This window comes from Gorilla gorilla, chromosome 1, assembly GCF_029281585.2.
Source record: "Gorilla gorilla gorilla isolate KB3781 chromosome 1, NHGRI_mGorGor1-v2.1_pri, whole genome shotgun sequence".
Taxonomy (NCBI): Eukaryota; Metazoa; Chordata; class Mammalia; order Primates; family Hominidae; genus Gorilla; species Gorilla gorilla.
The window spans coordinates 136,805,728-136,827,126 of record NC_073224.2 but is presented as its reverse complement, the minus strand read 5'-3'; the positions used below and the strand labels follow the sequence as shown (position 1 = coordinate 136,827,126).

The 21,399-nt window shown below is 31.3% G+C and overlaps 1 protein-coding gene across 2 annotated transcripts in view; it reads right to left on the bottom strand.

Annotated features, from left to right (window-relative positions):
* The window catches only part of COL11A1 (collagen type XI alpha 1 chain), a 230,623-nt gene that overhangs the window by 183,702 nt on the left and 25,522 nt on the right, over window positions 1-21,399 (bottom strand). For both annotated transcript variants that reach the window (XM_031002707.3, XM_055375041.2), the window contains exons 3-4: window positions 17,561-17,774; window positions 13,528-13,690 (exon numbers count right to left, since the gene is read on the bottom strand). In XM_031002707.3, coding sequence (XP_030858567.1) covers window positions 13,528-13,690; window positions 17,561-17,774 — 377 coding nt within the window. The remainder of the gene's footprint in view (window positions 1-13,527; window positions 13,691-17,560; window positions 17,775-21,399) is intronic.

The window sequence follows — 21,399 nt, the reverse complement described above, 5'->3', positions numbered from 1 at the left end:
TTAAATATAAAAACACATACAAAGTAAAAGGAAAGGTATAAAGAAAGGTATAACATTCTAAAACTAATAAAAAGAAAACAGGAGTAGCTAAATTAATTTCACACAGTGCAAACTTTGGAGCAGGGAAAATTATTAGAGATAAAGTGAGGCATTACATGATAATAAGGGTAAAAAGGTCAGTACACCAAAAAGACATAAATCTTTAATGCATATGCACCTAACAAAATACATGAAGCAAAATCTAATAGATATGGAAGGAAAAATAGATGAATCCACTATTACATTTAAATGGTAAACACCATTCTAACAGAAATAAAAAGATACAGCAGGCAGAAATTAGTAACAACAAAGTTGAACTAAAAACACTATTAATCAAAAAAGATAATTTTCATATATATACTCCTATAACCAACAACAGCAGATTACTTATCATTCTAAAGTTCACATGGACATTCCCCAAGATATACTACATTCATGGCCAAAAAGAAAACTCTTAAAAATTTGAACAAATATACATAATCCAATAACTGCTCTCAAACCATAACAGAAAGATAACTGGGAAATCCCAAAATAATTGGAAATGTAAAAACACACTTCTAACTTTTCTTTGAGGGAAATCTATAGCATTGAATGAATATATTAGAAAAGAGGAAAGATCTAAAATCAGCTGTCTAAGCTTCTATCCTAAGAATCTAAACAAAAAAGAGGAAAATAAATCTGAAATAAACAGAACAAAAGAAAATTAAATTACACCAGAAATAATAAAACAGACAGCAGAAAGTCACCATAGAATTAGCATCCAAACCAAAACCTGATTCTTTCAGAATGTTAATAAAATTTATAAGCCTCTAGCTAAGCCAACTAAGTAAGAGATAAGTTACAAATTATTATTGGCAGGAAAAAGAGGAGATATCACCACAGATCCCATGGACATTAAAAGGATGATAAAAGAATATTATGAAAAACTCTGTGCCCACAAATTTGATAAATTAGATGAAACAAATCAATTCCTTGGTAGATCCAATCTGTAAAAACTCATAAATAAAGAATTAGAAAATCTGAAAAGGTCTATGTCCAATAAGAAGATTGAATCAAAAATTAATAAACTTTCTAAAGAGAAAGCATCAGAACAAGATGGGTTCACCGGTGAAGTCTATCAAACATTTAAGGAAAAAGATATACCAATTCTCTGCAACCTTTTTCAGAATATAGAAGCGAAAGGAATATTACTAACTGATCTTATGAGGTCACATCACCCTAATATCAAAACCAGGTGAAAACATTAAAAGAAAATAATACTACAGACCAATATCTCTCATGAACATAAATGCAAAAATCCTTAACAAAATATTATCAAATTGAATCCCAAGGTATATAAAATAAGTAAATGCCATAGTCAAGTGGAATTTATCCCAGGTATGCCAGGCTGTTTCAACATTTGAAAATAAATTAGTATCACCATCAACAAGCTAAATAAAAAATAAATAAATTATCATATCATAGATGCAGGAAAGCATTTGACAAAATACAGCATTCATTCATGATTTTAAAACATGTTCTGGAAACTAGGAACAGAAGGAAATTTTCTCAAACTGATCAGAAAGAAGGCAACGATGTCCTCTGTTAATATTGCATTTCTACATCATACTGGGAGTCCTAGTTGATGCAATAAGACAAGAAAAGGAAATAAAATGTATTCAGATGGGGAAGAGAAAAATTAAACTTTTCCACAGATTACATAATTGTCTAGGTAAAAAATCCAAAATAATTGACAAAAAATTTTGAAATAATAAATGATTGTTACAAGGTTGTGTATACAAGGTATATAAAACATCAATCATTTTCTTAAGAAGAATTTGAAATGTATCACTCAACACTATTTACATGAGCACTCAAAAAAGAAATACATATGTATAAATGTAACAAAATAAATATAAGATCTATATAAAGAAAACTATAAAACTCTGATGAAGGATATCGAACAACTTTAAAAATAAAAATATTCTATGTTCATGGATAGAATGACTCAATACTGTCAAGATGTCAGTTCTCCTCAACTTGATCTATAGATTCAATACACTCACAATTAATTTCCCAGCATGTTATTTTGTGGATCTTTCCAAACATATTCCAAATTCATAAGAAGAAAAACATCCAGAATAGTCAATTAACTCAATATTAAAGGTAAAGAACAAAGACAGAGGACTGACATTATCTGACTTTAAGACTTAATATAATATTACAATAATGAATACAAGGTAGTATTGGTGGAAGAACTGATAAGTAGATCAATGGAATAGAATAAAGATCCTAGAAAAAGATCCATATAAATATACTAAACTGATCTTTGACAAAAGGAGCAAATGAAATACAATGGAGCAATGATAATCTTTTCAACTAATAGTGCTGGAACAACTGGACAGCCACATGCAAAAAAATATCTAAATACAAACCTTAAATTGTTCAGAAAAATTAACTTATAATGGTTCATAGACCTAAATGTAAAACACAAAACCATGAAACTCCTAGAAGACAGTATAGGAGAAAACCTAAATAATCTTGGGTATGGTGATGACTCTTCAGACACAACACCAAAGATATATACCATGAAAGAATTTATTGATAATCTGGGCTTTATTAAATTTTAAAACTTCTATTCTGAAAAGACAATATCAAGAGAATCAGAAAATACGCTACACAGCAGGTGCATGTGTTTGCAAAAGACATACCTGATAAAGGACTGTTATCCAAAACATACAAAAAGTTCAATATTCAACAATAAAAAAGCTAACAATCTGACTTAAAAATGCACAAATATGTTGAACACCTCAACAAGGAAGATATACAGATGGAAAGTAAGCCTATGAAAATATGTTCAACATCATATGTCATTAGAGAATTGCAAGTTAAAACAACAATGAGAAACCACAACATACCAAAAGAAAATAGGGCTGTTTTGGGGCAAATTCAAAACAGTGATGACAAAAACTCCTGGAAAAGTTGTGAAGCAAAACAAACTCTCGTTCCTTGCTGGAGGGAATCCAAAAGGGTTTATTTAGCAAGACAGTTTGGCAATTTCTCATAAAACAAAGCATATTCATATAACAATCACACTTCTTGGTATTCATCCAAATGATTTGAAAATTTATGCCTACATGAAAACTGCACATAATTACCTAGTAGCTTTATTCAGTTTCCAAAATTTAGAAGCAACCAAGATGTCTTTTAGTAGGTAAACTGATAAATATGTACCACATCCGGCTAGTAGAATGTTATTCAGCAGTAAGAAGAAATGAGCCTATCAGTCATGAAAATACATAGAAGAGGGCCAGGCGCGGTGGCTCATGCCTGTAATCCCAGCACTTTGGGGGCTGAGGAGGGTGGATCACGAGGTCAGGAGATCAAGACCATCGTGGCTAACACGGTGAAAACCCGTCCTTACTAAAAACACACAAAAAATTAGCCGGGCGTGGTGGTGGGCGCCTGTAGTCCCAGCTATTCGGGAGGCTGAGGCAGGAGAATGGTGTGAACCCGGGAGGCAGAGCTTGCAGTGAGCCTAGGTAGCACCACTGCACTCAGCCTGGGAGACAGAGCCAGACTCCATCTCAAAAAAAAAAGAAAAAAAAAAAAGAGAATACATAGAAGAACCTTAAATGCATATTACTTGGTGAAAGGGGCTAATCTGAAAAGGCTACATACTGTATGACTGCAACTATATACATCCTGGAAAAGTCAAAATTATAGAGGCAGTACAAAAAAAAAATGCAACTTCCAGGGGTTAATCAGGGAGAGAAGGATGAATAGATAGAGAAAGGAAGATTAGGTAGAGAAAGAAAGATTTTTAGTGCAGTAAAATTATTCTTTTAGGTACTAATATGGTGAGTACATGTCATTACATATTTGTCTACACTCTTAGAATGTACAACACCAAGAGTGAACATGTAAACTATAGACTTTGGGTGATAATGATGAGTCAATGTAGTTTCATCTGTTGTAATAAATTCCTACTCTCATATGGGATATTGATAATAGGGAAGGTTATATGTTGGGGTGGGGCAAAGAGTATATGGGAACTCCCCATCCTTTCTGCTCAACTTTGCTGTGAACCTACACCTACTCTAAAATAAAGATTGTTTATTAACAACAACAGCAATTGGCCGGGCACGGTGGCTCACGCCTGTAATCCCAGCACTTTGGGAGGCCGAGGCGGGCGGATCACGAGGTCAGGAGATCAAGACCATCCTGGCTAACACGGTGAAACCCCGTCTCTACTAAAAATACAAAAAATTAGCCGGGCGTGTTGGCAGGCGCCTGTAGTCCCAGCTACTCAGGAGGCTGAGGCAGGAGAATGGCATGAACCCGGGAGGCAGAGCTTGCAATGAGCCCAGATCGCGCCACTGCACTCCAGCCTGGGCGACAGAAGAGCGAGACTCCGTCTCAAAAAAAAAAAAAAAAAAAAAAGCAAACAAACAAACAAACAAAAAAACAGCAACAAAGGCAATAAACAGATGCCAACCCTGAGATAGGGTGGACATTGAAACTCTCAGGAAGAGTTTTTAAAACAGCTATTATAACTCTCCTCCAAGAAGCAAGTGATACACTATTGAAAAGAATGAAAATATAAGAATATTTAGCAGCAAAGTAGAAACTTTAAAGAGTGAAGGCTTCCTAAATTTGTTGAAAAATATTCATTTACAGATGTAAGATGCTTAATAAACCCGAAACAGAATAAATTCAAACAAAATTATGACAATCTACTGAAGTCAATCTACTGAAAAGCAAACATGGAGAAAAAAAAAATCTTAATAGCAGCTAAAGTGGTACATCAAATACATGGTAACAACAATGTGAATGTGAGTTGTGCATCAGAAAACACAGGGACCAGAGACAAAACATTTTTACAGTCCTAAAATAATAAAACTGTCAACCCAGAATTCTATGGTCAGTGAAAATATCCTTCTGTAATGAAGGCAAAAGAACAACATTCTCACATATAAGAAAACTAAGAGATACATCAGTAGCATATCTGTTGTATAAGAAATGTTAAAGAAAACTTTTTAGACTGATGGAAAAGAGTATCCTAGAAAAATATGGAGCTTCAGAAATAAAAGATAAACAGAAATAACAAATATTTACTTAGATATAAAATTATATTTTTATCTTAAAAGCTTTAAAATATTTGATTATTTAAAGCAAAAATAACATTTGGTGGTATGTTCAATATATACAGGTCTAATAAGTATGACAACTATACCACAAAGATCAGTATGACAAGGAGATTGAAATGTTTCTACATTACATACATACAATGATACAATATTAGCAAGAAATATATCATAACATTTTGGTACAAATTTTATAATTCTTATAAAAGTTATTTCTTAAATAAAAAATAGCAAAAATCCAATAGGCAAAACAAAATGGAATACTACAAAATATTCAAATAAACCCTCAGCACTAAAAAAAAAAAAAAAAAAAAAAAAGACTAGAGGCAGGAAAGGAAGAACAAAGAATCAGAAAACAGAAAGTACAAAGAAAATACAAATAATAAGATGCAGACTTAAATCCAGCCATATCAATAACAAATCAATGACATTTAGCATAACATTTAATGTAAATTATGTTATTAGTTTCATGACACCAATTAAAAGGCAGAAATTTATAGAGGGGATAAAAAAAGGCCCCCCAGTAACCTGACTCTAACAGGCACACTTTAACTATGCAGACACATAATTTGAAAATAAATGGACATAAAAATATATATAGCATTCAAATTGTAGGTTAACAAGAAAAGGAGTGGCCATTCTAATATCACATAAAGTAGACGTCAAGGCAAAAAATACTAGTGGAGATAAAGAGAGATATTTCATAGTAAAAAGTGACAAGCAGAAAGATCTAACAATGATGAATGTGCACATGCCTGAGAATACAATACATGCCGCAAAAAATGGCAAAATGAAAAGGAAGATACACAATTACACAATTATGGTAGAAAATTTTAACACTCCTCAACAACTGATAGAACAAGTAGACAAAAAAAAATAAGAAATATAAGGAAAGACCTAAGTGACATTTATAAAAGTCTGCATCGAACAATTTCACAATGCACTTTCTTTTTAAGGGCATTATTACATTAACTGAGATAGACTACATGTTAGACCATATATCAAACCTCAATAAATCTAAATGGATTGCGATCATACCAAATTTATTCTCAGAAGACAACAGAATTAGACACCAATACCAATAAGCTCTCTAAGAAAAGCTCAAGTATCTAGACATTAAACATCACTATATAATTAGTGGGCTAGAAATAAAATGAAAAAAGAAATTAAAAATTATTTTAACTAAATAACCATCAAAAATGACATAGTAAAATTGTGTTATGCAGCTAAAACTGTGTTTAGAGAGAAATGTGTAATTTTAAATTTTTATACTGGGAAAAAAATAAATCTCGAAGTAATAACCCTATACTTTGAGAGGCTAGAGAAACAATTTTTCTTTTTCAAATCTATGATAGGAAAAAATAATTATGAAATAGAAAAGAGTCTGTTAAGAGTGACAATTAACAGAGCCTGAAACTGGTTTGTTGAGAATATCAACAAAAGTTTCAAGTACCTGTTCAAATTATTGATCTGGGGGGAAATACAAATTATTAATATAAAGAATAAAAAGTAGTTTTCAGTAGAAATTTTAAAGATATTACAATTTAAAATAATGAAATGCTACAAACAGCTTTATATGAACAAATCCAACAACTTAGTTGAACTAGAAAAATTTCTTGAAAAATAAAACTTAACATGATCAACACAAGAAGAAACAGAAAAACTGAATTAACCTGTATCGAGTAAAGAAATTGAATATGTTAAAACAATTCTAAAAAGAAAACTCAGGGCCCTGAAATTTTCACTGGTTAATTCTATCCAGTATTCAAGAAGGAAATAACATCAGTAATATAAGAAAATTTTCAGAAAATAGATAAGGAGAGACCACTGCACAGATGAGTTTATGAAGCCAGTATAACCCTATCAAAACCTGACAAAGACATCATAAATACAGAGATTCATAGACTGGTATTCCTCATTAATATAGACTAAAACTTTTTAAAGATATTTTACAAAATGGAATTATATGTTACATTAATAAGATAACATACTACATGACTACAGTGGAATCTATACACCTCTAAGGAATGAAAAGTTATTTCTAAATATTTGAAAAATCAATCAATGTAATTCAACATACTAACAGGAAAAAAAACCCACATGATCATTTCAATAAGTGTAGAAAAAGCGTTTTATGAAATTTAGTACATGTTCTTGATAACAAATATTTAGGAAACTAAGACTAATAGTAAATTTCAAACTGATAAACAGCATCCAATGAAAACTTTCAGCCAACATCATACTTAATGCTGAAAGACTGAATTATTTTCCACATGAGGTCAGAAAAAAAAGTAAGAATACCTGCTTACACAAGATATATTCAATATATATAAAAGTTATATTCAATATATATCCCATTCATTGCCGTAAGAAAGATAAGTAAAAAGCATAAAGATAGAAAACTTGCAAAATGGTCCCTACTTTCAGATTATATAACTTTTTACACTAAAAAACACCCTGAACTAATAAATGAATTCAACGAGGCTATAGGATACAAGGTTAATATAAAAAATCATGTTTTCTATATTAGGAAGAAAATATTCAAATACGACATTAGAAACAAATTCATTTACTCTAGCACTAAAAAAAAATACTTAGGAAAAAATTAAATAAAAGATGTTCAAGACATTTACCCTGAAAACTAGAAAACATTGTAAAAAAAAATTAAACAAGACCAAAATAAATGGAGTTATATTATGTACAGGAAATAGAAAACTTCATGATTTTTAAAAATTTCAATTCTCTTCATTATGATCTGTAGCTTAAATGAAATCCCCATTAAAACCACAACTTTTTGTAGAAGTTAATAAGCTTATTCTAACATGTGTGTAGAAGTGAAAATGACCCAAAATTGCTACAGCAATGTTTTACAAAGAATAAAAAGTAGGAGTATTTACCCACATGATTTAAAAATGTTTTCTAAAACTACAGTAATCAAGATATTATGGTAGTAGTAAAAAAAATGAATAATAAGGTAGAGAGTTCAGTAATAGGTGCACTAATTGGTAGTCAATTAATTTCTGATTTAAAGACCAAGGCAATATAAATCATGAAAAGAAAGTCGTTTCAGAAAAATGTGCTGAATGAACTGGATATGATTATGTAGAAAACAGTGAACATTGACCTTTACCTTACATCATACACAACTATTAACTCAAAATGGGACATGACCCATGTGCAAATCCTGAAACAACAACATTCTGATACTAAAAATAGAAGAAAATCTTTGTGATCTTGGAGTAAAAGTTTCTTAGAACACAAAGAGTGTCAAACATAACAACAAAATTGATAAATTAAACTTTATCAAAATTAAAAGCATTTACACTTGGAAAGACACCACTAAGAAAACAAAAAAAAAGGCAAGTCACATACTGGAAAAAATATTTGCAAACATCTATCAGACAAAAAATCTTTATGCAGGATATAAACTCTTAAAACTCCTTAAACTAAAACAAACAGCTCAATTTTTTAAATGGGCAAAAAATTTGAAAAGACACCTCACAAAACAATACGCATAAATGGCCCACAAGAACCTGGCAAAATGCAGACATCATCAGTCAAGAGAGAAGCACAAATTAAAACCACAATGTAACACTACAATGCGTCTAATTAGGATGCCTAAAATGAAAAAGACTGAGCATATCAGAGGTTGGCAAGGATACATAATGACTGGAACTCTCATACACTGCTAAAGGGAGTATAAAATGGTTAATGCCACTTTGAAAAACAGTTTGATAATTTTCTTTTTTTTATGTTAAGCATGAACCTACCAAATAACCCATGCATTCCACATCTAGGTATTCAACCAAACAAACCAAAATGTAGACATGAATGTTTATAGTGGCTTTATAGATGCCATAACCTGGAAGCAACACAAATGCCCACTAATAGGGCGGATGGATGAAAAAATTTTGGTGTAGCTATGTGTTAAAATCCTACTCAGCAAAATAATAATAATAATAATAATAATAATAATAATAATAATAATATTAAATACAATAAACATGGGTAAATCTTAAGATCATTATACTGAGTAAGAACTGAATTGTATGTAATATAAATAAGACAACATACTACATCACCAGTACGGTCTATAGACCTCTAAAGATTGAAAAGTTGTTTTTAAATATTTGAAAAACCAATCAACGTAATTTGACATACTATTAATAACAAGGGAAAAAAAACGAGTTAAAATGAGTTAAGTTAAAATGATTGCACCCAGTATAATTCCATTTGTAAAAGTCCCAGAAAAGCTACAGTGATAAAAAGCTAATTCATGATTGTCTGGGGTTAGGATGGAAGAAGGAATGAATTTAAAAAGGTGACAAGGAATCTCTTGGGTGAGATGGCAATGTTTATATTCTTGATTATGATGATGGTTTCACAGCTGTATACATAAGTCACAACTGATCAAATGGTATACTTTTAATATTTGCAGTTTATTGTGATTCAATTGTAACTCAATAAATTTAGGAAAAAAATCACAAGGACCATGAACTAAATGCATCTAGACTGGGAAAAGTGGATAAATGGAAAGGTTATCTCCATCTTATAACATTGTTCTATAGGAAAACCATGTCTACTAAAATTCAACTTTTAAGTGTGTATATTGGATAATATATGCATTAAAAAGATATGTGGACACCATAAAGCAATAATCAAGCTCTTAATGGCTTTTGAGATGGCTTTACTATTGGCCATCTCAAACGCCATCTCAAAAAAGTTTGCTAATCTTACTTTTTTCAGGCCTTGTACAGTTATCAAATAGTATAGTTGTTATAAATTATTATTCATTGATTTCTCCACAGAAAATTGAATTCAAAATATTTTCTGAGGAGTTTGAAAAAATGCAAAATGTCCATCACAAAGCTTTTCTACTCAAATAGCCATCATATGTCATATTCTACTCATTGCTTCCATGAAATAAATAATCTCCCCAAAGATGGCTATTTGTTAAAAAATATGAAAGACCTGCAATAATCTGTTTTGATTATTTTAAAAAATTAGAAAACAGAAATAATGATGTTTTGAAAACTTGAGCAATGGCTATAACTTGCTATTTAATAAAGAAATTTTCCTGTTTAAAAGACTCCAAAAATAATTGCATTGACAATAAATACAAGCAATAAAACTTTTCTAATTTAGTTTTCCTCACATCTTTGAATCTTATTTAGCAGGAAAAAAAATCAAGGCTGTTGATTTGTGTTGGTAGGACTTTTTTTTTTTTTTTGCCTGCATGGAAATATTTATTCAATCAGACCACACTCCATTTATTAAGGTCTGGACTCAGGTGTTACCTCTGTCTAGAGGGGACAAATGTATCTAATCTCTACAAGGTAATTTGTAAAATTGCAGTAGCCCAGAAAAGAAGTACTTCATTTAGAACACAGACAGACAGACCCATGAGGACTTTTAGCAGACAGACAAAGGGACCCACGAGGACTTCTGACTGACAGATAGGTCACTGTTAGTTGCCCATATCAAAAGTACTTGAAATGTCACTGTTGTAAAATCATAAGAAAAAGAAGTAATAATAATGTTTGTAAAACTACACAATAATGGATAATTAACAACATACAACCACATTTATATTACATATGTGTGTGTATATATATATATTTATACTAGTATCTTAAAGACTGTACATACATCAGCTCATTTTTTTTCTATAAATCCTTATGAGGAAGATTCTGTTATATTTCCCATTTGAAACTGATACAGAGTAATTATATAGAGAAGATTGAATATTAAGCTATATGCCGGGATTCAAAATCGGATTTTTGTCATCCCCAGATCAATTCATATACTCACTCTGCTATGCTGAAATTATAAAATCTGAATTATGATTCTATATGCTCTTCTTGTGGTGAGCATATGATGAGCATAATATGTAGACTACAATTGTTCCAACTTTAAAATCATCTTCAGTTTTGCATTTATCTGTATAAAGTTGAATTCTAAATATCATTAGATTGAAATTCAAATATGACCATGTTTAATAGTTTTACCATAGTAGTACCATTCTATTAATGTAGGGAAGTGTATACATGAAATTACATACACCAAACAAATCTGCAACTAAATCTGACTTATACTATGTCTGAAAAAGTGACATTTCTAGTTTTCAGGCTAATGAATCATTGGTATTATCATAATATCTTCATCATCACAACTATTTATAAAACCCTAACATAATATACAGACAGTACAATTTCTATCTCCTGTCATTTTTAGTTTAAATTCTATGTGTTTACTTGCAAAGATTCATAAGTATATAGGTATTATAATATAAACCAAAAATAAAAGGAAAAACATACTCGAATAAGTTTTTAAGAAAAGAGATATTAACATCAGGTAGAATTAACTAATTTTACAAAATGGTGGAAATTTCTAAATTCGGACTAAACATCCATATATTTGAATTACTTATTTTCTTCATGCGCTATTTTCAAGTGGAAAGAGACCAAATTGTTTTTGAAATTTCATATATACATACAATAATATAATTTACAAAATAAGACCTGAATCTTATGTCTGATGGCTGTTTGAGTATATTAATTAGATAAATACTAAATTTCATCCAATTCAAAGATTCCTACTCTACAGCGTTCTAAATATTTTATTAAGTAAAAATTGTTTCCCCTTTAACTGGTCAAAGATTGTAAAAGATAAACTGAGAGAGTAAGTTCTTTATTCATTAACATTTTAAAAACTAACTACACTTAATAGTAAATAAATGTTTTATTTAAAACTTCGTAGGGTTCCATGAAACTCTAGGATGCGAAGTAGCTTAATAAACTTATTTTTCACTACTCACTGTCATATTCACTAAGGGTTTCATTAAAGAATCCTTTCAACATTACTTTTCTTAATGTTTTAATAGCTTCTCCAACTAAAGAGCTGTAGTTACTCCAGGATTCAGAATGTGGGATATAGTTTTACAAAGTTAAGCATCAATTTTTAAAAAAGGAAAGAAGTTCCACTGATACTGTGCTTTTGTCTTACACATTTATGTTCCTGGAAAATAAGGTGTGGGTTACAAAAATAAATTATAATTTATTCATAATTCACATGAAACTTATGTTTATGAATAGTTTTATTTTTAAAATAACGCTTTTCAAGATTAGAAATTATATTAATATTTATTTGCCTAATGAATAAATAATTGTTTATCATCATGTGCATGCAATCAGTGTTGGATATTGGGATATCTGAGAGTATATTACCATTATATACTATCTGAATCGGTTTATTATTTACATAATCTAGCATGATATGATAGTTTAAAATATTTTATGTAGAATTAAAGGCTTTGGTACGCACTAGTGGATAAAAGTCAGAAACGATAGCATCTCAAATAAATAACATGGAACTTTCACAAATGTTTATTATAATAATAAGTTTAAATAAAACTACACTGTAGGTTATATTTATAAGTACAAGAATGAAATAGTTCATTCCTGTACTATGAATGAATGTACAATGAATGAACATTGTTCTGTTTATGAAAATACATACTCTCTGTATGTTTGTATATATATATATGTGTGTACACATTTGTGTATGTATAGTCACACATCAAAAAATATAGCAAATCTCCAGGTGAAACTGTCTATTAATTTGTAATATATTACACAGCTTTACTTTGTTACACCTTGACAAAGAAACGACTCAAATTGTTTAAAAACAATCACAAAAATAATAAATAATGTCTCGAGAGTGCATCCTTTAATGGTGTCAGAATTCAGGTCATTTGTTCTTTTAAAAAGTGACTAAATGAAAGTTAAAGCATAAGTTGCCATATCCAATGATTGGAGGACTAAAAGAATGTGATTATCATAATTAGTGAAATATAATTTGATGGAAATATCTTACCATGATCTTTACATTATTTTTTAAAGTGATTTAAACACTTAAAATTTATATTTTGCAATATGATCTCTATTTTACCTTAAAAAACATTCACAAAGAACAGAGGAAGGCAAAACATATGACTTGTGCATCTCTCTCTAAATTAACCTCCCATAGAATGAAATGAAGAAAATGTTCTTTTCTGCAAAGAAAATAATACAAACTACTAAGAGTTAAGCCGTTTGTCCTTCCCAGGAGAATATCATGTCTGTATTCAAATCAACCAATCCCTGTAAATGTTTCCCAGGCGTTACGGTCACCATTGTCTGGTCATTCTCTTACTGAACAATAGAAAACATCACCGCTATACTCACAGAGGAAGAAACTAGGTCACCCTTTAGAGTTTTCAACTTTGCTTTATAATGTATTGCTATAAAGCGATATTTTTACTGTTGTTAACCCAGTTCATATGATTTGTCAATATTCAGCTTAGAGTTGGGTTTATTTTTACCTCAAAAACTTCTTCATCCAAAATCCTTGTTCCAAAAACCGTGATTCCATTGGTATCAACAATTGCTCTCTCACTTCTATCAAGTGGTTTCGTGGTTTTCTTCTTACAATCAACAATCATTGTCACAGTTTTCTTCTCCACGCTGATTGCTACCCGATGCCACCTAAAAAAGACAAGTAATTCTTTTGTAAGCTTCAAAGAAACAGTGGTTGCCAAAGCAGTATTCACATAAAAATGCTGTGTATTTTAAATTATAAAAATGAGCTAAAATCATACAAAAAATGTAGGCTCATTTATTAAGCAGCCAGTTAACAGGTGACTACTTACTCGTTACCCAACAGTACTAGGTACCCAAAAGGACACAAGCAGCATAAAATGCACAGTAGAATTAGCTGTCTGTGCTGATAAGGAAGTGCCCATCCTTTGCTTCACTTTGTGTTGTAGTAACAAAAGCTTAATCTCACTGTGTCCTGATGAAGGTATTTGATAGAGATCAGGGTGGGATATGGGGTAAGTAATAGTTTCCAAGTACGTAAATGCTTTCTTCCAAAGTGGAATTCCATTTAAAAAAAAATCCGCTCTAGTGATCCCCTGAGATTGACTGTAACAGGGTACGTCTACTAATTGAATGAGCGCTCCATCTAGAGCAAGTCAACGTCCTAATTGTAAAACACAATGTGCTTCTCTGTCTTTATTCACATTTATTTCAAGTGCTTTCATTATTTTTCCACTTTAATTTCAAGACAGTTATAGATCACTACTGTAGGCAGGATCCAAGACTGAGACACAATATCTTTCCTTCTTTCCAGGGTTGGCAGATGTGGAAAACTGAAAGAAAACATAGTCAACGCATGTGTGGAATGAGACTCTCAATTCACTCTGCAGCTACTGCTCCAACTAATTCAGAGCAGTGATGACAGGCTTGGCTGGGGAGACATGTCCAGCCCTTTGGAAACGCACATTCCCTAACCATACTGTAAAATGGTGGGTTTTATTAACAATGTATGGTGCTAACATAAACCATTAAATGAAGCCCACTCAATTCTGCAAGCCAGTCTGGTTTATATTTTATTTTTTTTCCAAATGAAAAGTGCTAGATTAATATTCCAGAAGCGTCTAGGACTAGATCCATAAAATAAAATACCCAGAAAGTTGCAGGAGCCTTCCTAAAATGTCTGTTTCATGTGACTTGGCATGGTGACCAAGTGTATTTCCATATACACTTAATCTTTGGTCTTTCCACTAGAACATTCAACTGGCTTAGATGTCTGCTTGGTTTGAATTGAGCAAAGATTTATATAAGGAGCTACTTAATATAGTGAGAGTAAAATTTACACATACTTCATGCCAAGAAATCTGGGTCTTCACTTAAGCCATTCCCAGTATTATAGGTATGTGCTTTTCATTAACAGAAAATAAAAACAATTTCAATAATTAAAACTGATTAGAACTCTAAACTTGATATTTTTGTTTAATTAATGTAGGCTGTGATAATGATATGTCATAATCATGGTATCATATATAATATTCAAAATACCAAATTAACATTTAGCCTTAGAGGCATTCTTAATTCTTCTCTTTTTCTCATACTACACACTCCTATAGTCAGAAAATTCTATCAGTTCATATATTCAAAAGTATAAACAGAATCCAATATCTCTCAATTTAGCACAAGCTGCCATCTCTCACAGCTAGACTCCTAACTGGCCTCTGCTTCTACTCTTATGCATCCAGAGCCACCTTTTAAAAATCTAAGTCAGATCAAGGATCTGCATTCTTAAAAACTATCAAATACAATACTCACAGTAAAAGTTGAAGCCATTATTCTGCTTCACAGGAGGGTCCCCTATCCTTCTACGACCTCATGAGCTCAGACGCACCCTGGACTCCCGGCATCCCAGCCACAAGGCTGCCTCTTTTTTGCCCCTTGCACATGTTCTTCACCCTGGCAGGATTGTTCTTTCTCCACATCCCTACATGGCTATTCTCTCACTTCCTTTGTGATTTTGCTCAATACAACCTCACTCAAAAAAACATGAGTGAAACCTCATGTTTTACTTTGAGGATTCATTCATATTAAACTGTCCTATCTAAAATAGTACACTCTACATCTCTTACCTTGATTTATTTTCGTTCAAAGAACTATCAGCACTTCGCATATTTAAGCTCCAGGAGTGGAGGAACTTCACCTGGGTTGTTCATTGCTACAACTGCTGTGCTCTACAGACTGCCAGCCAAGCGGTGGCTAATAGATAAATACTTATGGAATGAATGTTCACTCATGATGAATGTCGTGATTGTTCTTTAAAAACATCAGAGTGTGCTTAAATACCAATATTTTTGCATCTAAATTATTATGTCAGTTGAGCTCAACAAGTATGTCACATTTTAACTCTCTCAAGTAAAAGTATAGGACCTACCTAGCATACAGTAAGCATTTAATAAATTGTTATTGAAGGAATATACAAATGAAAAAAATTAATACTACTAGGTATTAATTGTATTCAACATATTATCAAGATAATATTTTACTACTGTGATATATGTAAATATAACTTCTGTTTGATAATCAATTAAAAATATTTATTGAACATTCTCCATTTTTTTATTTTTATTTTTTCATGTTTTACTTTAAGGATTCATTCATAGTAAACACTATCTGCTAGTTTTGAATAGGATGTGGGCTGGGCTGCAATAAATTGATGTTTTTTTTTTTTCAGTTAGGAAAGCAGGATTAAGGAAAAATAAGGTGTGAATAATAAGATGAGTTCAAAATATTTTCTACATTTACCAAATATAGATTAAAATCTTAGCATGGAGTTTGCTAACAGTCAAAAAAAGAAACACAATGTGCTATTATATCTAATTTGTTTACAGGATAATAATGTAAATTAGTTGTAAAAGCCTAAAGTTGTAAAGTCTCAGTAAAACTGAGACTCGAGAGTTTCTCTGTGGTCCTGACAAAAATATAGTGAGTGTCAATGATCACTGCTACTTCCTTCTTATAGCTATAACCAAATGTGCTATTTTGGATAAAGCTGTTTTTAGAGGTCTGGATTCAGTGATAAAATATTGAGTAAATTTAATAAGCATTAATTTCTATTTAGCTGCTCCATAAGTGAAAGGAAACAACCACAATACATAATTCAGAATTCGACATGATTTGCAAAAGAGCGCAGTGCAAGCCTGACTTCCTGAGTTCAAACCCCATCTCTATCACTTTCCAACTATATGACCTTAGGCAAGTTACTTAAACTCTCTGAGCCTCAGTTCCCTTACCAGGAAAATTAGTTTGTTAACATTACTTTCTTAAAGGAATCAATAAAACTAAATGAGTTAACAATGTATAAAGACCTTAGTACATGGCACATATCAGCACTCTATAATGCTTCCTCTGATCTCCAATATTAATATTATTAGTAAAACGTAAGTCAAATTAGATCATTCTTCTGCTCAAAAAGCCTCCAGTAACTTCCTGTTTCTCTGAGTAGAATCCAAAGTGCTTACGACCTCCTACAATGTGTTATACCATCTGGCCTCCCTCTGCTTCTCCATCCTCATCATCCCACTCTTCTCCTGCCATGCTGGTATCCTTGATGTTGCTTGGAACAAACTGCCCACACCCTGGAATCAGAGACTGTATTTGCTTCCTGCTTCTCCTGGAACACTAGGCTTTTAATGAACAGCATGGCATGCACTTCACCTTCTTTACATATCACTTTCTTAGTGGGATTTGGCTTGATTTCACTTCTTAAAACTACCCACCCCACTGCCACACCCTATCCTCTTTACTGCTCTCTTTTTCTTTCACATTTATTACCACCTGCTATACTACTTATTAGTAATTTATTTTGAAAACATTGTTTATTGTTTCCCTGTACACACTATAAATTATGTCTTTATGTATTTTTTGCTCATTTATTTATCACCAGCCTCTAGAAAAACTTTATCACACTTCATAAATATTTGTTAAGCGACTGAATAAAAAAATGATTTTAGCATAGCTAAAACATTGTATTATTTTGTTACTTACTTCCCATCAGCGATATTAACAGTTCTGAAGAGGGGATAATCTTCTGGGGCAGGTTTTCCAGTGTGGTCTTCAAACAGAAAAACAGGTGATCTCCCAACCTCAACACCAATTTGCTGAATACCATGCTCATTATATATAGATAAAAGGAAAGACTGAATTCCTTTTTTTGGTTTTACTGTAAATAATATTGAAAAGTCTTCTGGGAAAGTTCCACCTGAGAAGAAAAGGCCAAAGAGTTAGAAATTTCCAATTTCCAATTTCTACTTTATTCCTAGATCACTGTAGTATTTTTGAAATTTCTACATGGCCTTTATAAATCAAATAACTTTGAATAGTAAACAGATTAATAAATAAATAGGGGTCCTCCATTAAGGTTTCTCTTCAATTTTTATCCAAGCTATAGTCAAACTTTAAAGCCACTCACTTAAAGTACTTAAAGCACAATGTTTATGTGAAATTAAATTTGGTTTAGGCAACAGGATTATGATACCAGTAAACATCAAACACATAACCACCACTCTTAAAACACTTATTTAAGTGCTAATTTTGGCGTAAAGTTTGTATTTTTTGTCTTTGTCTAGTCTGTAGCCATACATTCCCACTTTAAAGAGGCATTGTAATGACCCAATTTACAAACGTATTCTTTCTGTTGTTTCTTTAAAAGCTTAAGAGTTTTCGATTAGTTCTTAATATCAAACAATGCAGTTTCACTGCATATTGTTTCTTATTAAAGAAGCATATGTCATTATGAGCCAGAACTATTAGGTAATTGGCTAACTTGATTTTAAATTCAAGAAGGCAGACTCTTTTTCTTTCCTTCTCTCTCTCAATCATATGCCAAATATCTAGCATACAGTCTGATCTACATTGGTCCTTACTAAGCATTTGTTATATAAATATATCAGTTAAACAATTACCCTAAGTATATCTCAAATAATTAAGTAATGAGTACTTATATTTTTATAAAACAGTGTATATTAAGTTGTGGGTTTTATTTTTCAAAATAGTTTTACAAATGTATCTTATTTGAGCTTCTTACTACTCTGGCATATAAATAAAGCAAGCATTATTATTTGAGAAATGAGATGCCTTTAGTTGAAAAGTTGTCTTTTTGCAAAACCATTGTGTATGTGCATGTGTAATCAACAATATCTAGCCTAATATCAAGGCCTTCCTTTTTCAATCCATTCATTCCAAATTGTATTACAGGCAGTAGTATAAATCTATAAAAGAAATATGATTATGTCTGTATTGGATTCAAGTTCAAACAATTGTAGGAGATCAGCAATTCTACCTCTAAGAATGTATGGGGAGAGGATGCTTATGTGTAAATGTATTATACTTTCAAATCACCAAAGTACTATTTATAATAATAAAATTTTATAATAAGCTGCAATGATTGAAACTGATTAAATAAAATACAAATATGTATGTAATAGAATCATATGCAGCCACTTAATGTAGCAGAAAGATGTTTTATGAAGTGGAAATTATTAAAACATATTACAAAAGAAAAAACAGCAAGAGGCATGAATATGTTTTTATGCTATAAATGTATGCATAGACCAGTTAAGTGGAAGACAGTACAGTATCTCAATTGAAAGTTCTGAATCTTGTCAGATCATTTGGCTCAAATCCCAGCCCTACCACATCCAAATAGGATTATATTTAACTAAAAAGCATTTACAAAGCAAAAGAAAAAATTAACAAAGTGAAGACACAACCTTTAGAACAGGAGAAAATGTTTGCAAACTATACATCTGATAAGGGGTTAATATTAAAAACATGTAAGGAACTCAAACAACTCAATAGAAAAAAATAAGTAATCCAATTAAAAATGGACAAGATGTCTGAATAAACATATCTCAAAGAAGACATACAAATGGCTAACGGGTATATGAAAAAAATGCTCAACATCGTTAATCATTAGGAATATGTAAATCAAAACTGCAATGAGCTATTACCCCATTCCAGTATGAATGGCAACTATCAAAAAGTCAAAAGATAAGTGTTGGTGCAGATGTAGAGAAAAAGGAACTGTTTCATACTATTGGTGAAAATGTAAATTAATACAGCCATATAGAAAATAGTAAAAAATTTCCTCAAAAAATTAGAGCTAGTGCCATCAATCGCACTACTGAGTATACATACAAAGGAAATGAAATCAGTATGTCAAAGAGATACCTGCACTCCTATGTTATATTATCCATCAACCCTACTACTGGGTATATGTCCCAAGTAAATGACATCAGTATGTTGAAGGGATCTCTGCAGTCCAATATTTATTGCAATATTATTCATAATAGCCAATATATGGAATCAACCCACCATCTCCTAGCTATGTGTTCTTGGCAAATAAAATCCTATTTGCCCCTCCCATCCATTGACTGGGCTAATAATTTAATCTGTCCCATGGAACTATTGTGGAAATTGTATGAGACTGTATCATAAAGAAAGCAGTCAGATAATGTTGTTTATATGGCTCTTATCACTTAAATATATAGTATTTAAAATTAATTATATAAAATTAATGATTTTAAGTAACTACCACATTGGAATGCAGAACACACTGACCCTGAGATAATGAGCCAAAGTATAAAAATTGTAACCTGTAATCTGAGTAGTTCTAAAGGTTTTTAATTGGTATATTTTTCTTTGTTTTCCTCTCTCCAAAATTCCCATCCCTTTTTCTATTAAGGATGCTTTAGGAAATGCAGCAGAGTGCACATAAATAGAAAAAGCAGCTTACCTTTTTACTTTTAATTTTTTTAATTCTATTTTTAAAATGTTTTATGGATTTAATAATCATTTTAACTTTTTTATTTTCAAAGTCAAAAAAAGTTCATTTTATTCTTTATATTTTCAGTTTGTTCTTGTTCACCACAAAGTATTGCAAAACAGAAAATATATTGGAAGAATCAGTGAACAATCAAAATAAATGTATTTCGATATATTTTAAAATGTCCTTCTATGAAAAGTGTACTGTGCCGTTGTGTAATGTTTTCATCCCTTGATTTATATTTTTTTTCTCTTGTTAGAAAACAGTTTCATATGAAGATAGGAAACTCAAATTTTCTCAAGCAGAGATAATATAGGATAATATGAAAAATTTAAATGATAAATTGCTGCTGAGAAGATCCCAAAGTGCCAGAAAGGACCATTTGATGACATATAAAATATATAGAGCAGAATAGCCCTAGATTAAATATTGACTGCACATAACTTGGTCAAGTCAGAGAGCCTCTGTGAAATTCAGTTTCCTCCTCTGTTAAATAAGGATGAGAACACCCATCAATTGACCAATCAATAGATAACTGGTATGTATCAAATGGAGGCAAGCACAGTTAACAAGTTACCTGCTTTGAAAATATGAGGCTCGAAAATTGTCATTTCACCACTCAATTCCCTTTCTCCACATTATCATGATTTCTAGATAATTAGTGTTATTAGGTCAATTAGTGCTCTCATGGAAGGAAAAACAAATATTCAGCAAGTACTTTTCAGTACCTTTATGAAAAACTGCCAGCTGATATTTTAAAAAAATCTCTAGTTTCAGGAGGGATAACTGTGAGATGTGACTAACTTTTCTTATATTTTAGATAAGAACAGCATGAAAAAATAAGGCAAAATTATTTGCAAAGAAAAAGTATCTCTTTCAACAGAAACATTTACCTTAATGTTAGGAAAACATGCACTAAGCATGTTTAAATTCAAATGCCCATTAAATTAACTTAGATAGTCATTAAGGGGAAAGATTCCCTCCTATACCCCAGTCACGATGAATAAGCTCTACCTAATTACAAGTAGAAATAGGCTAGATATAAAATGTTGTCTCCATA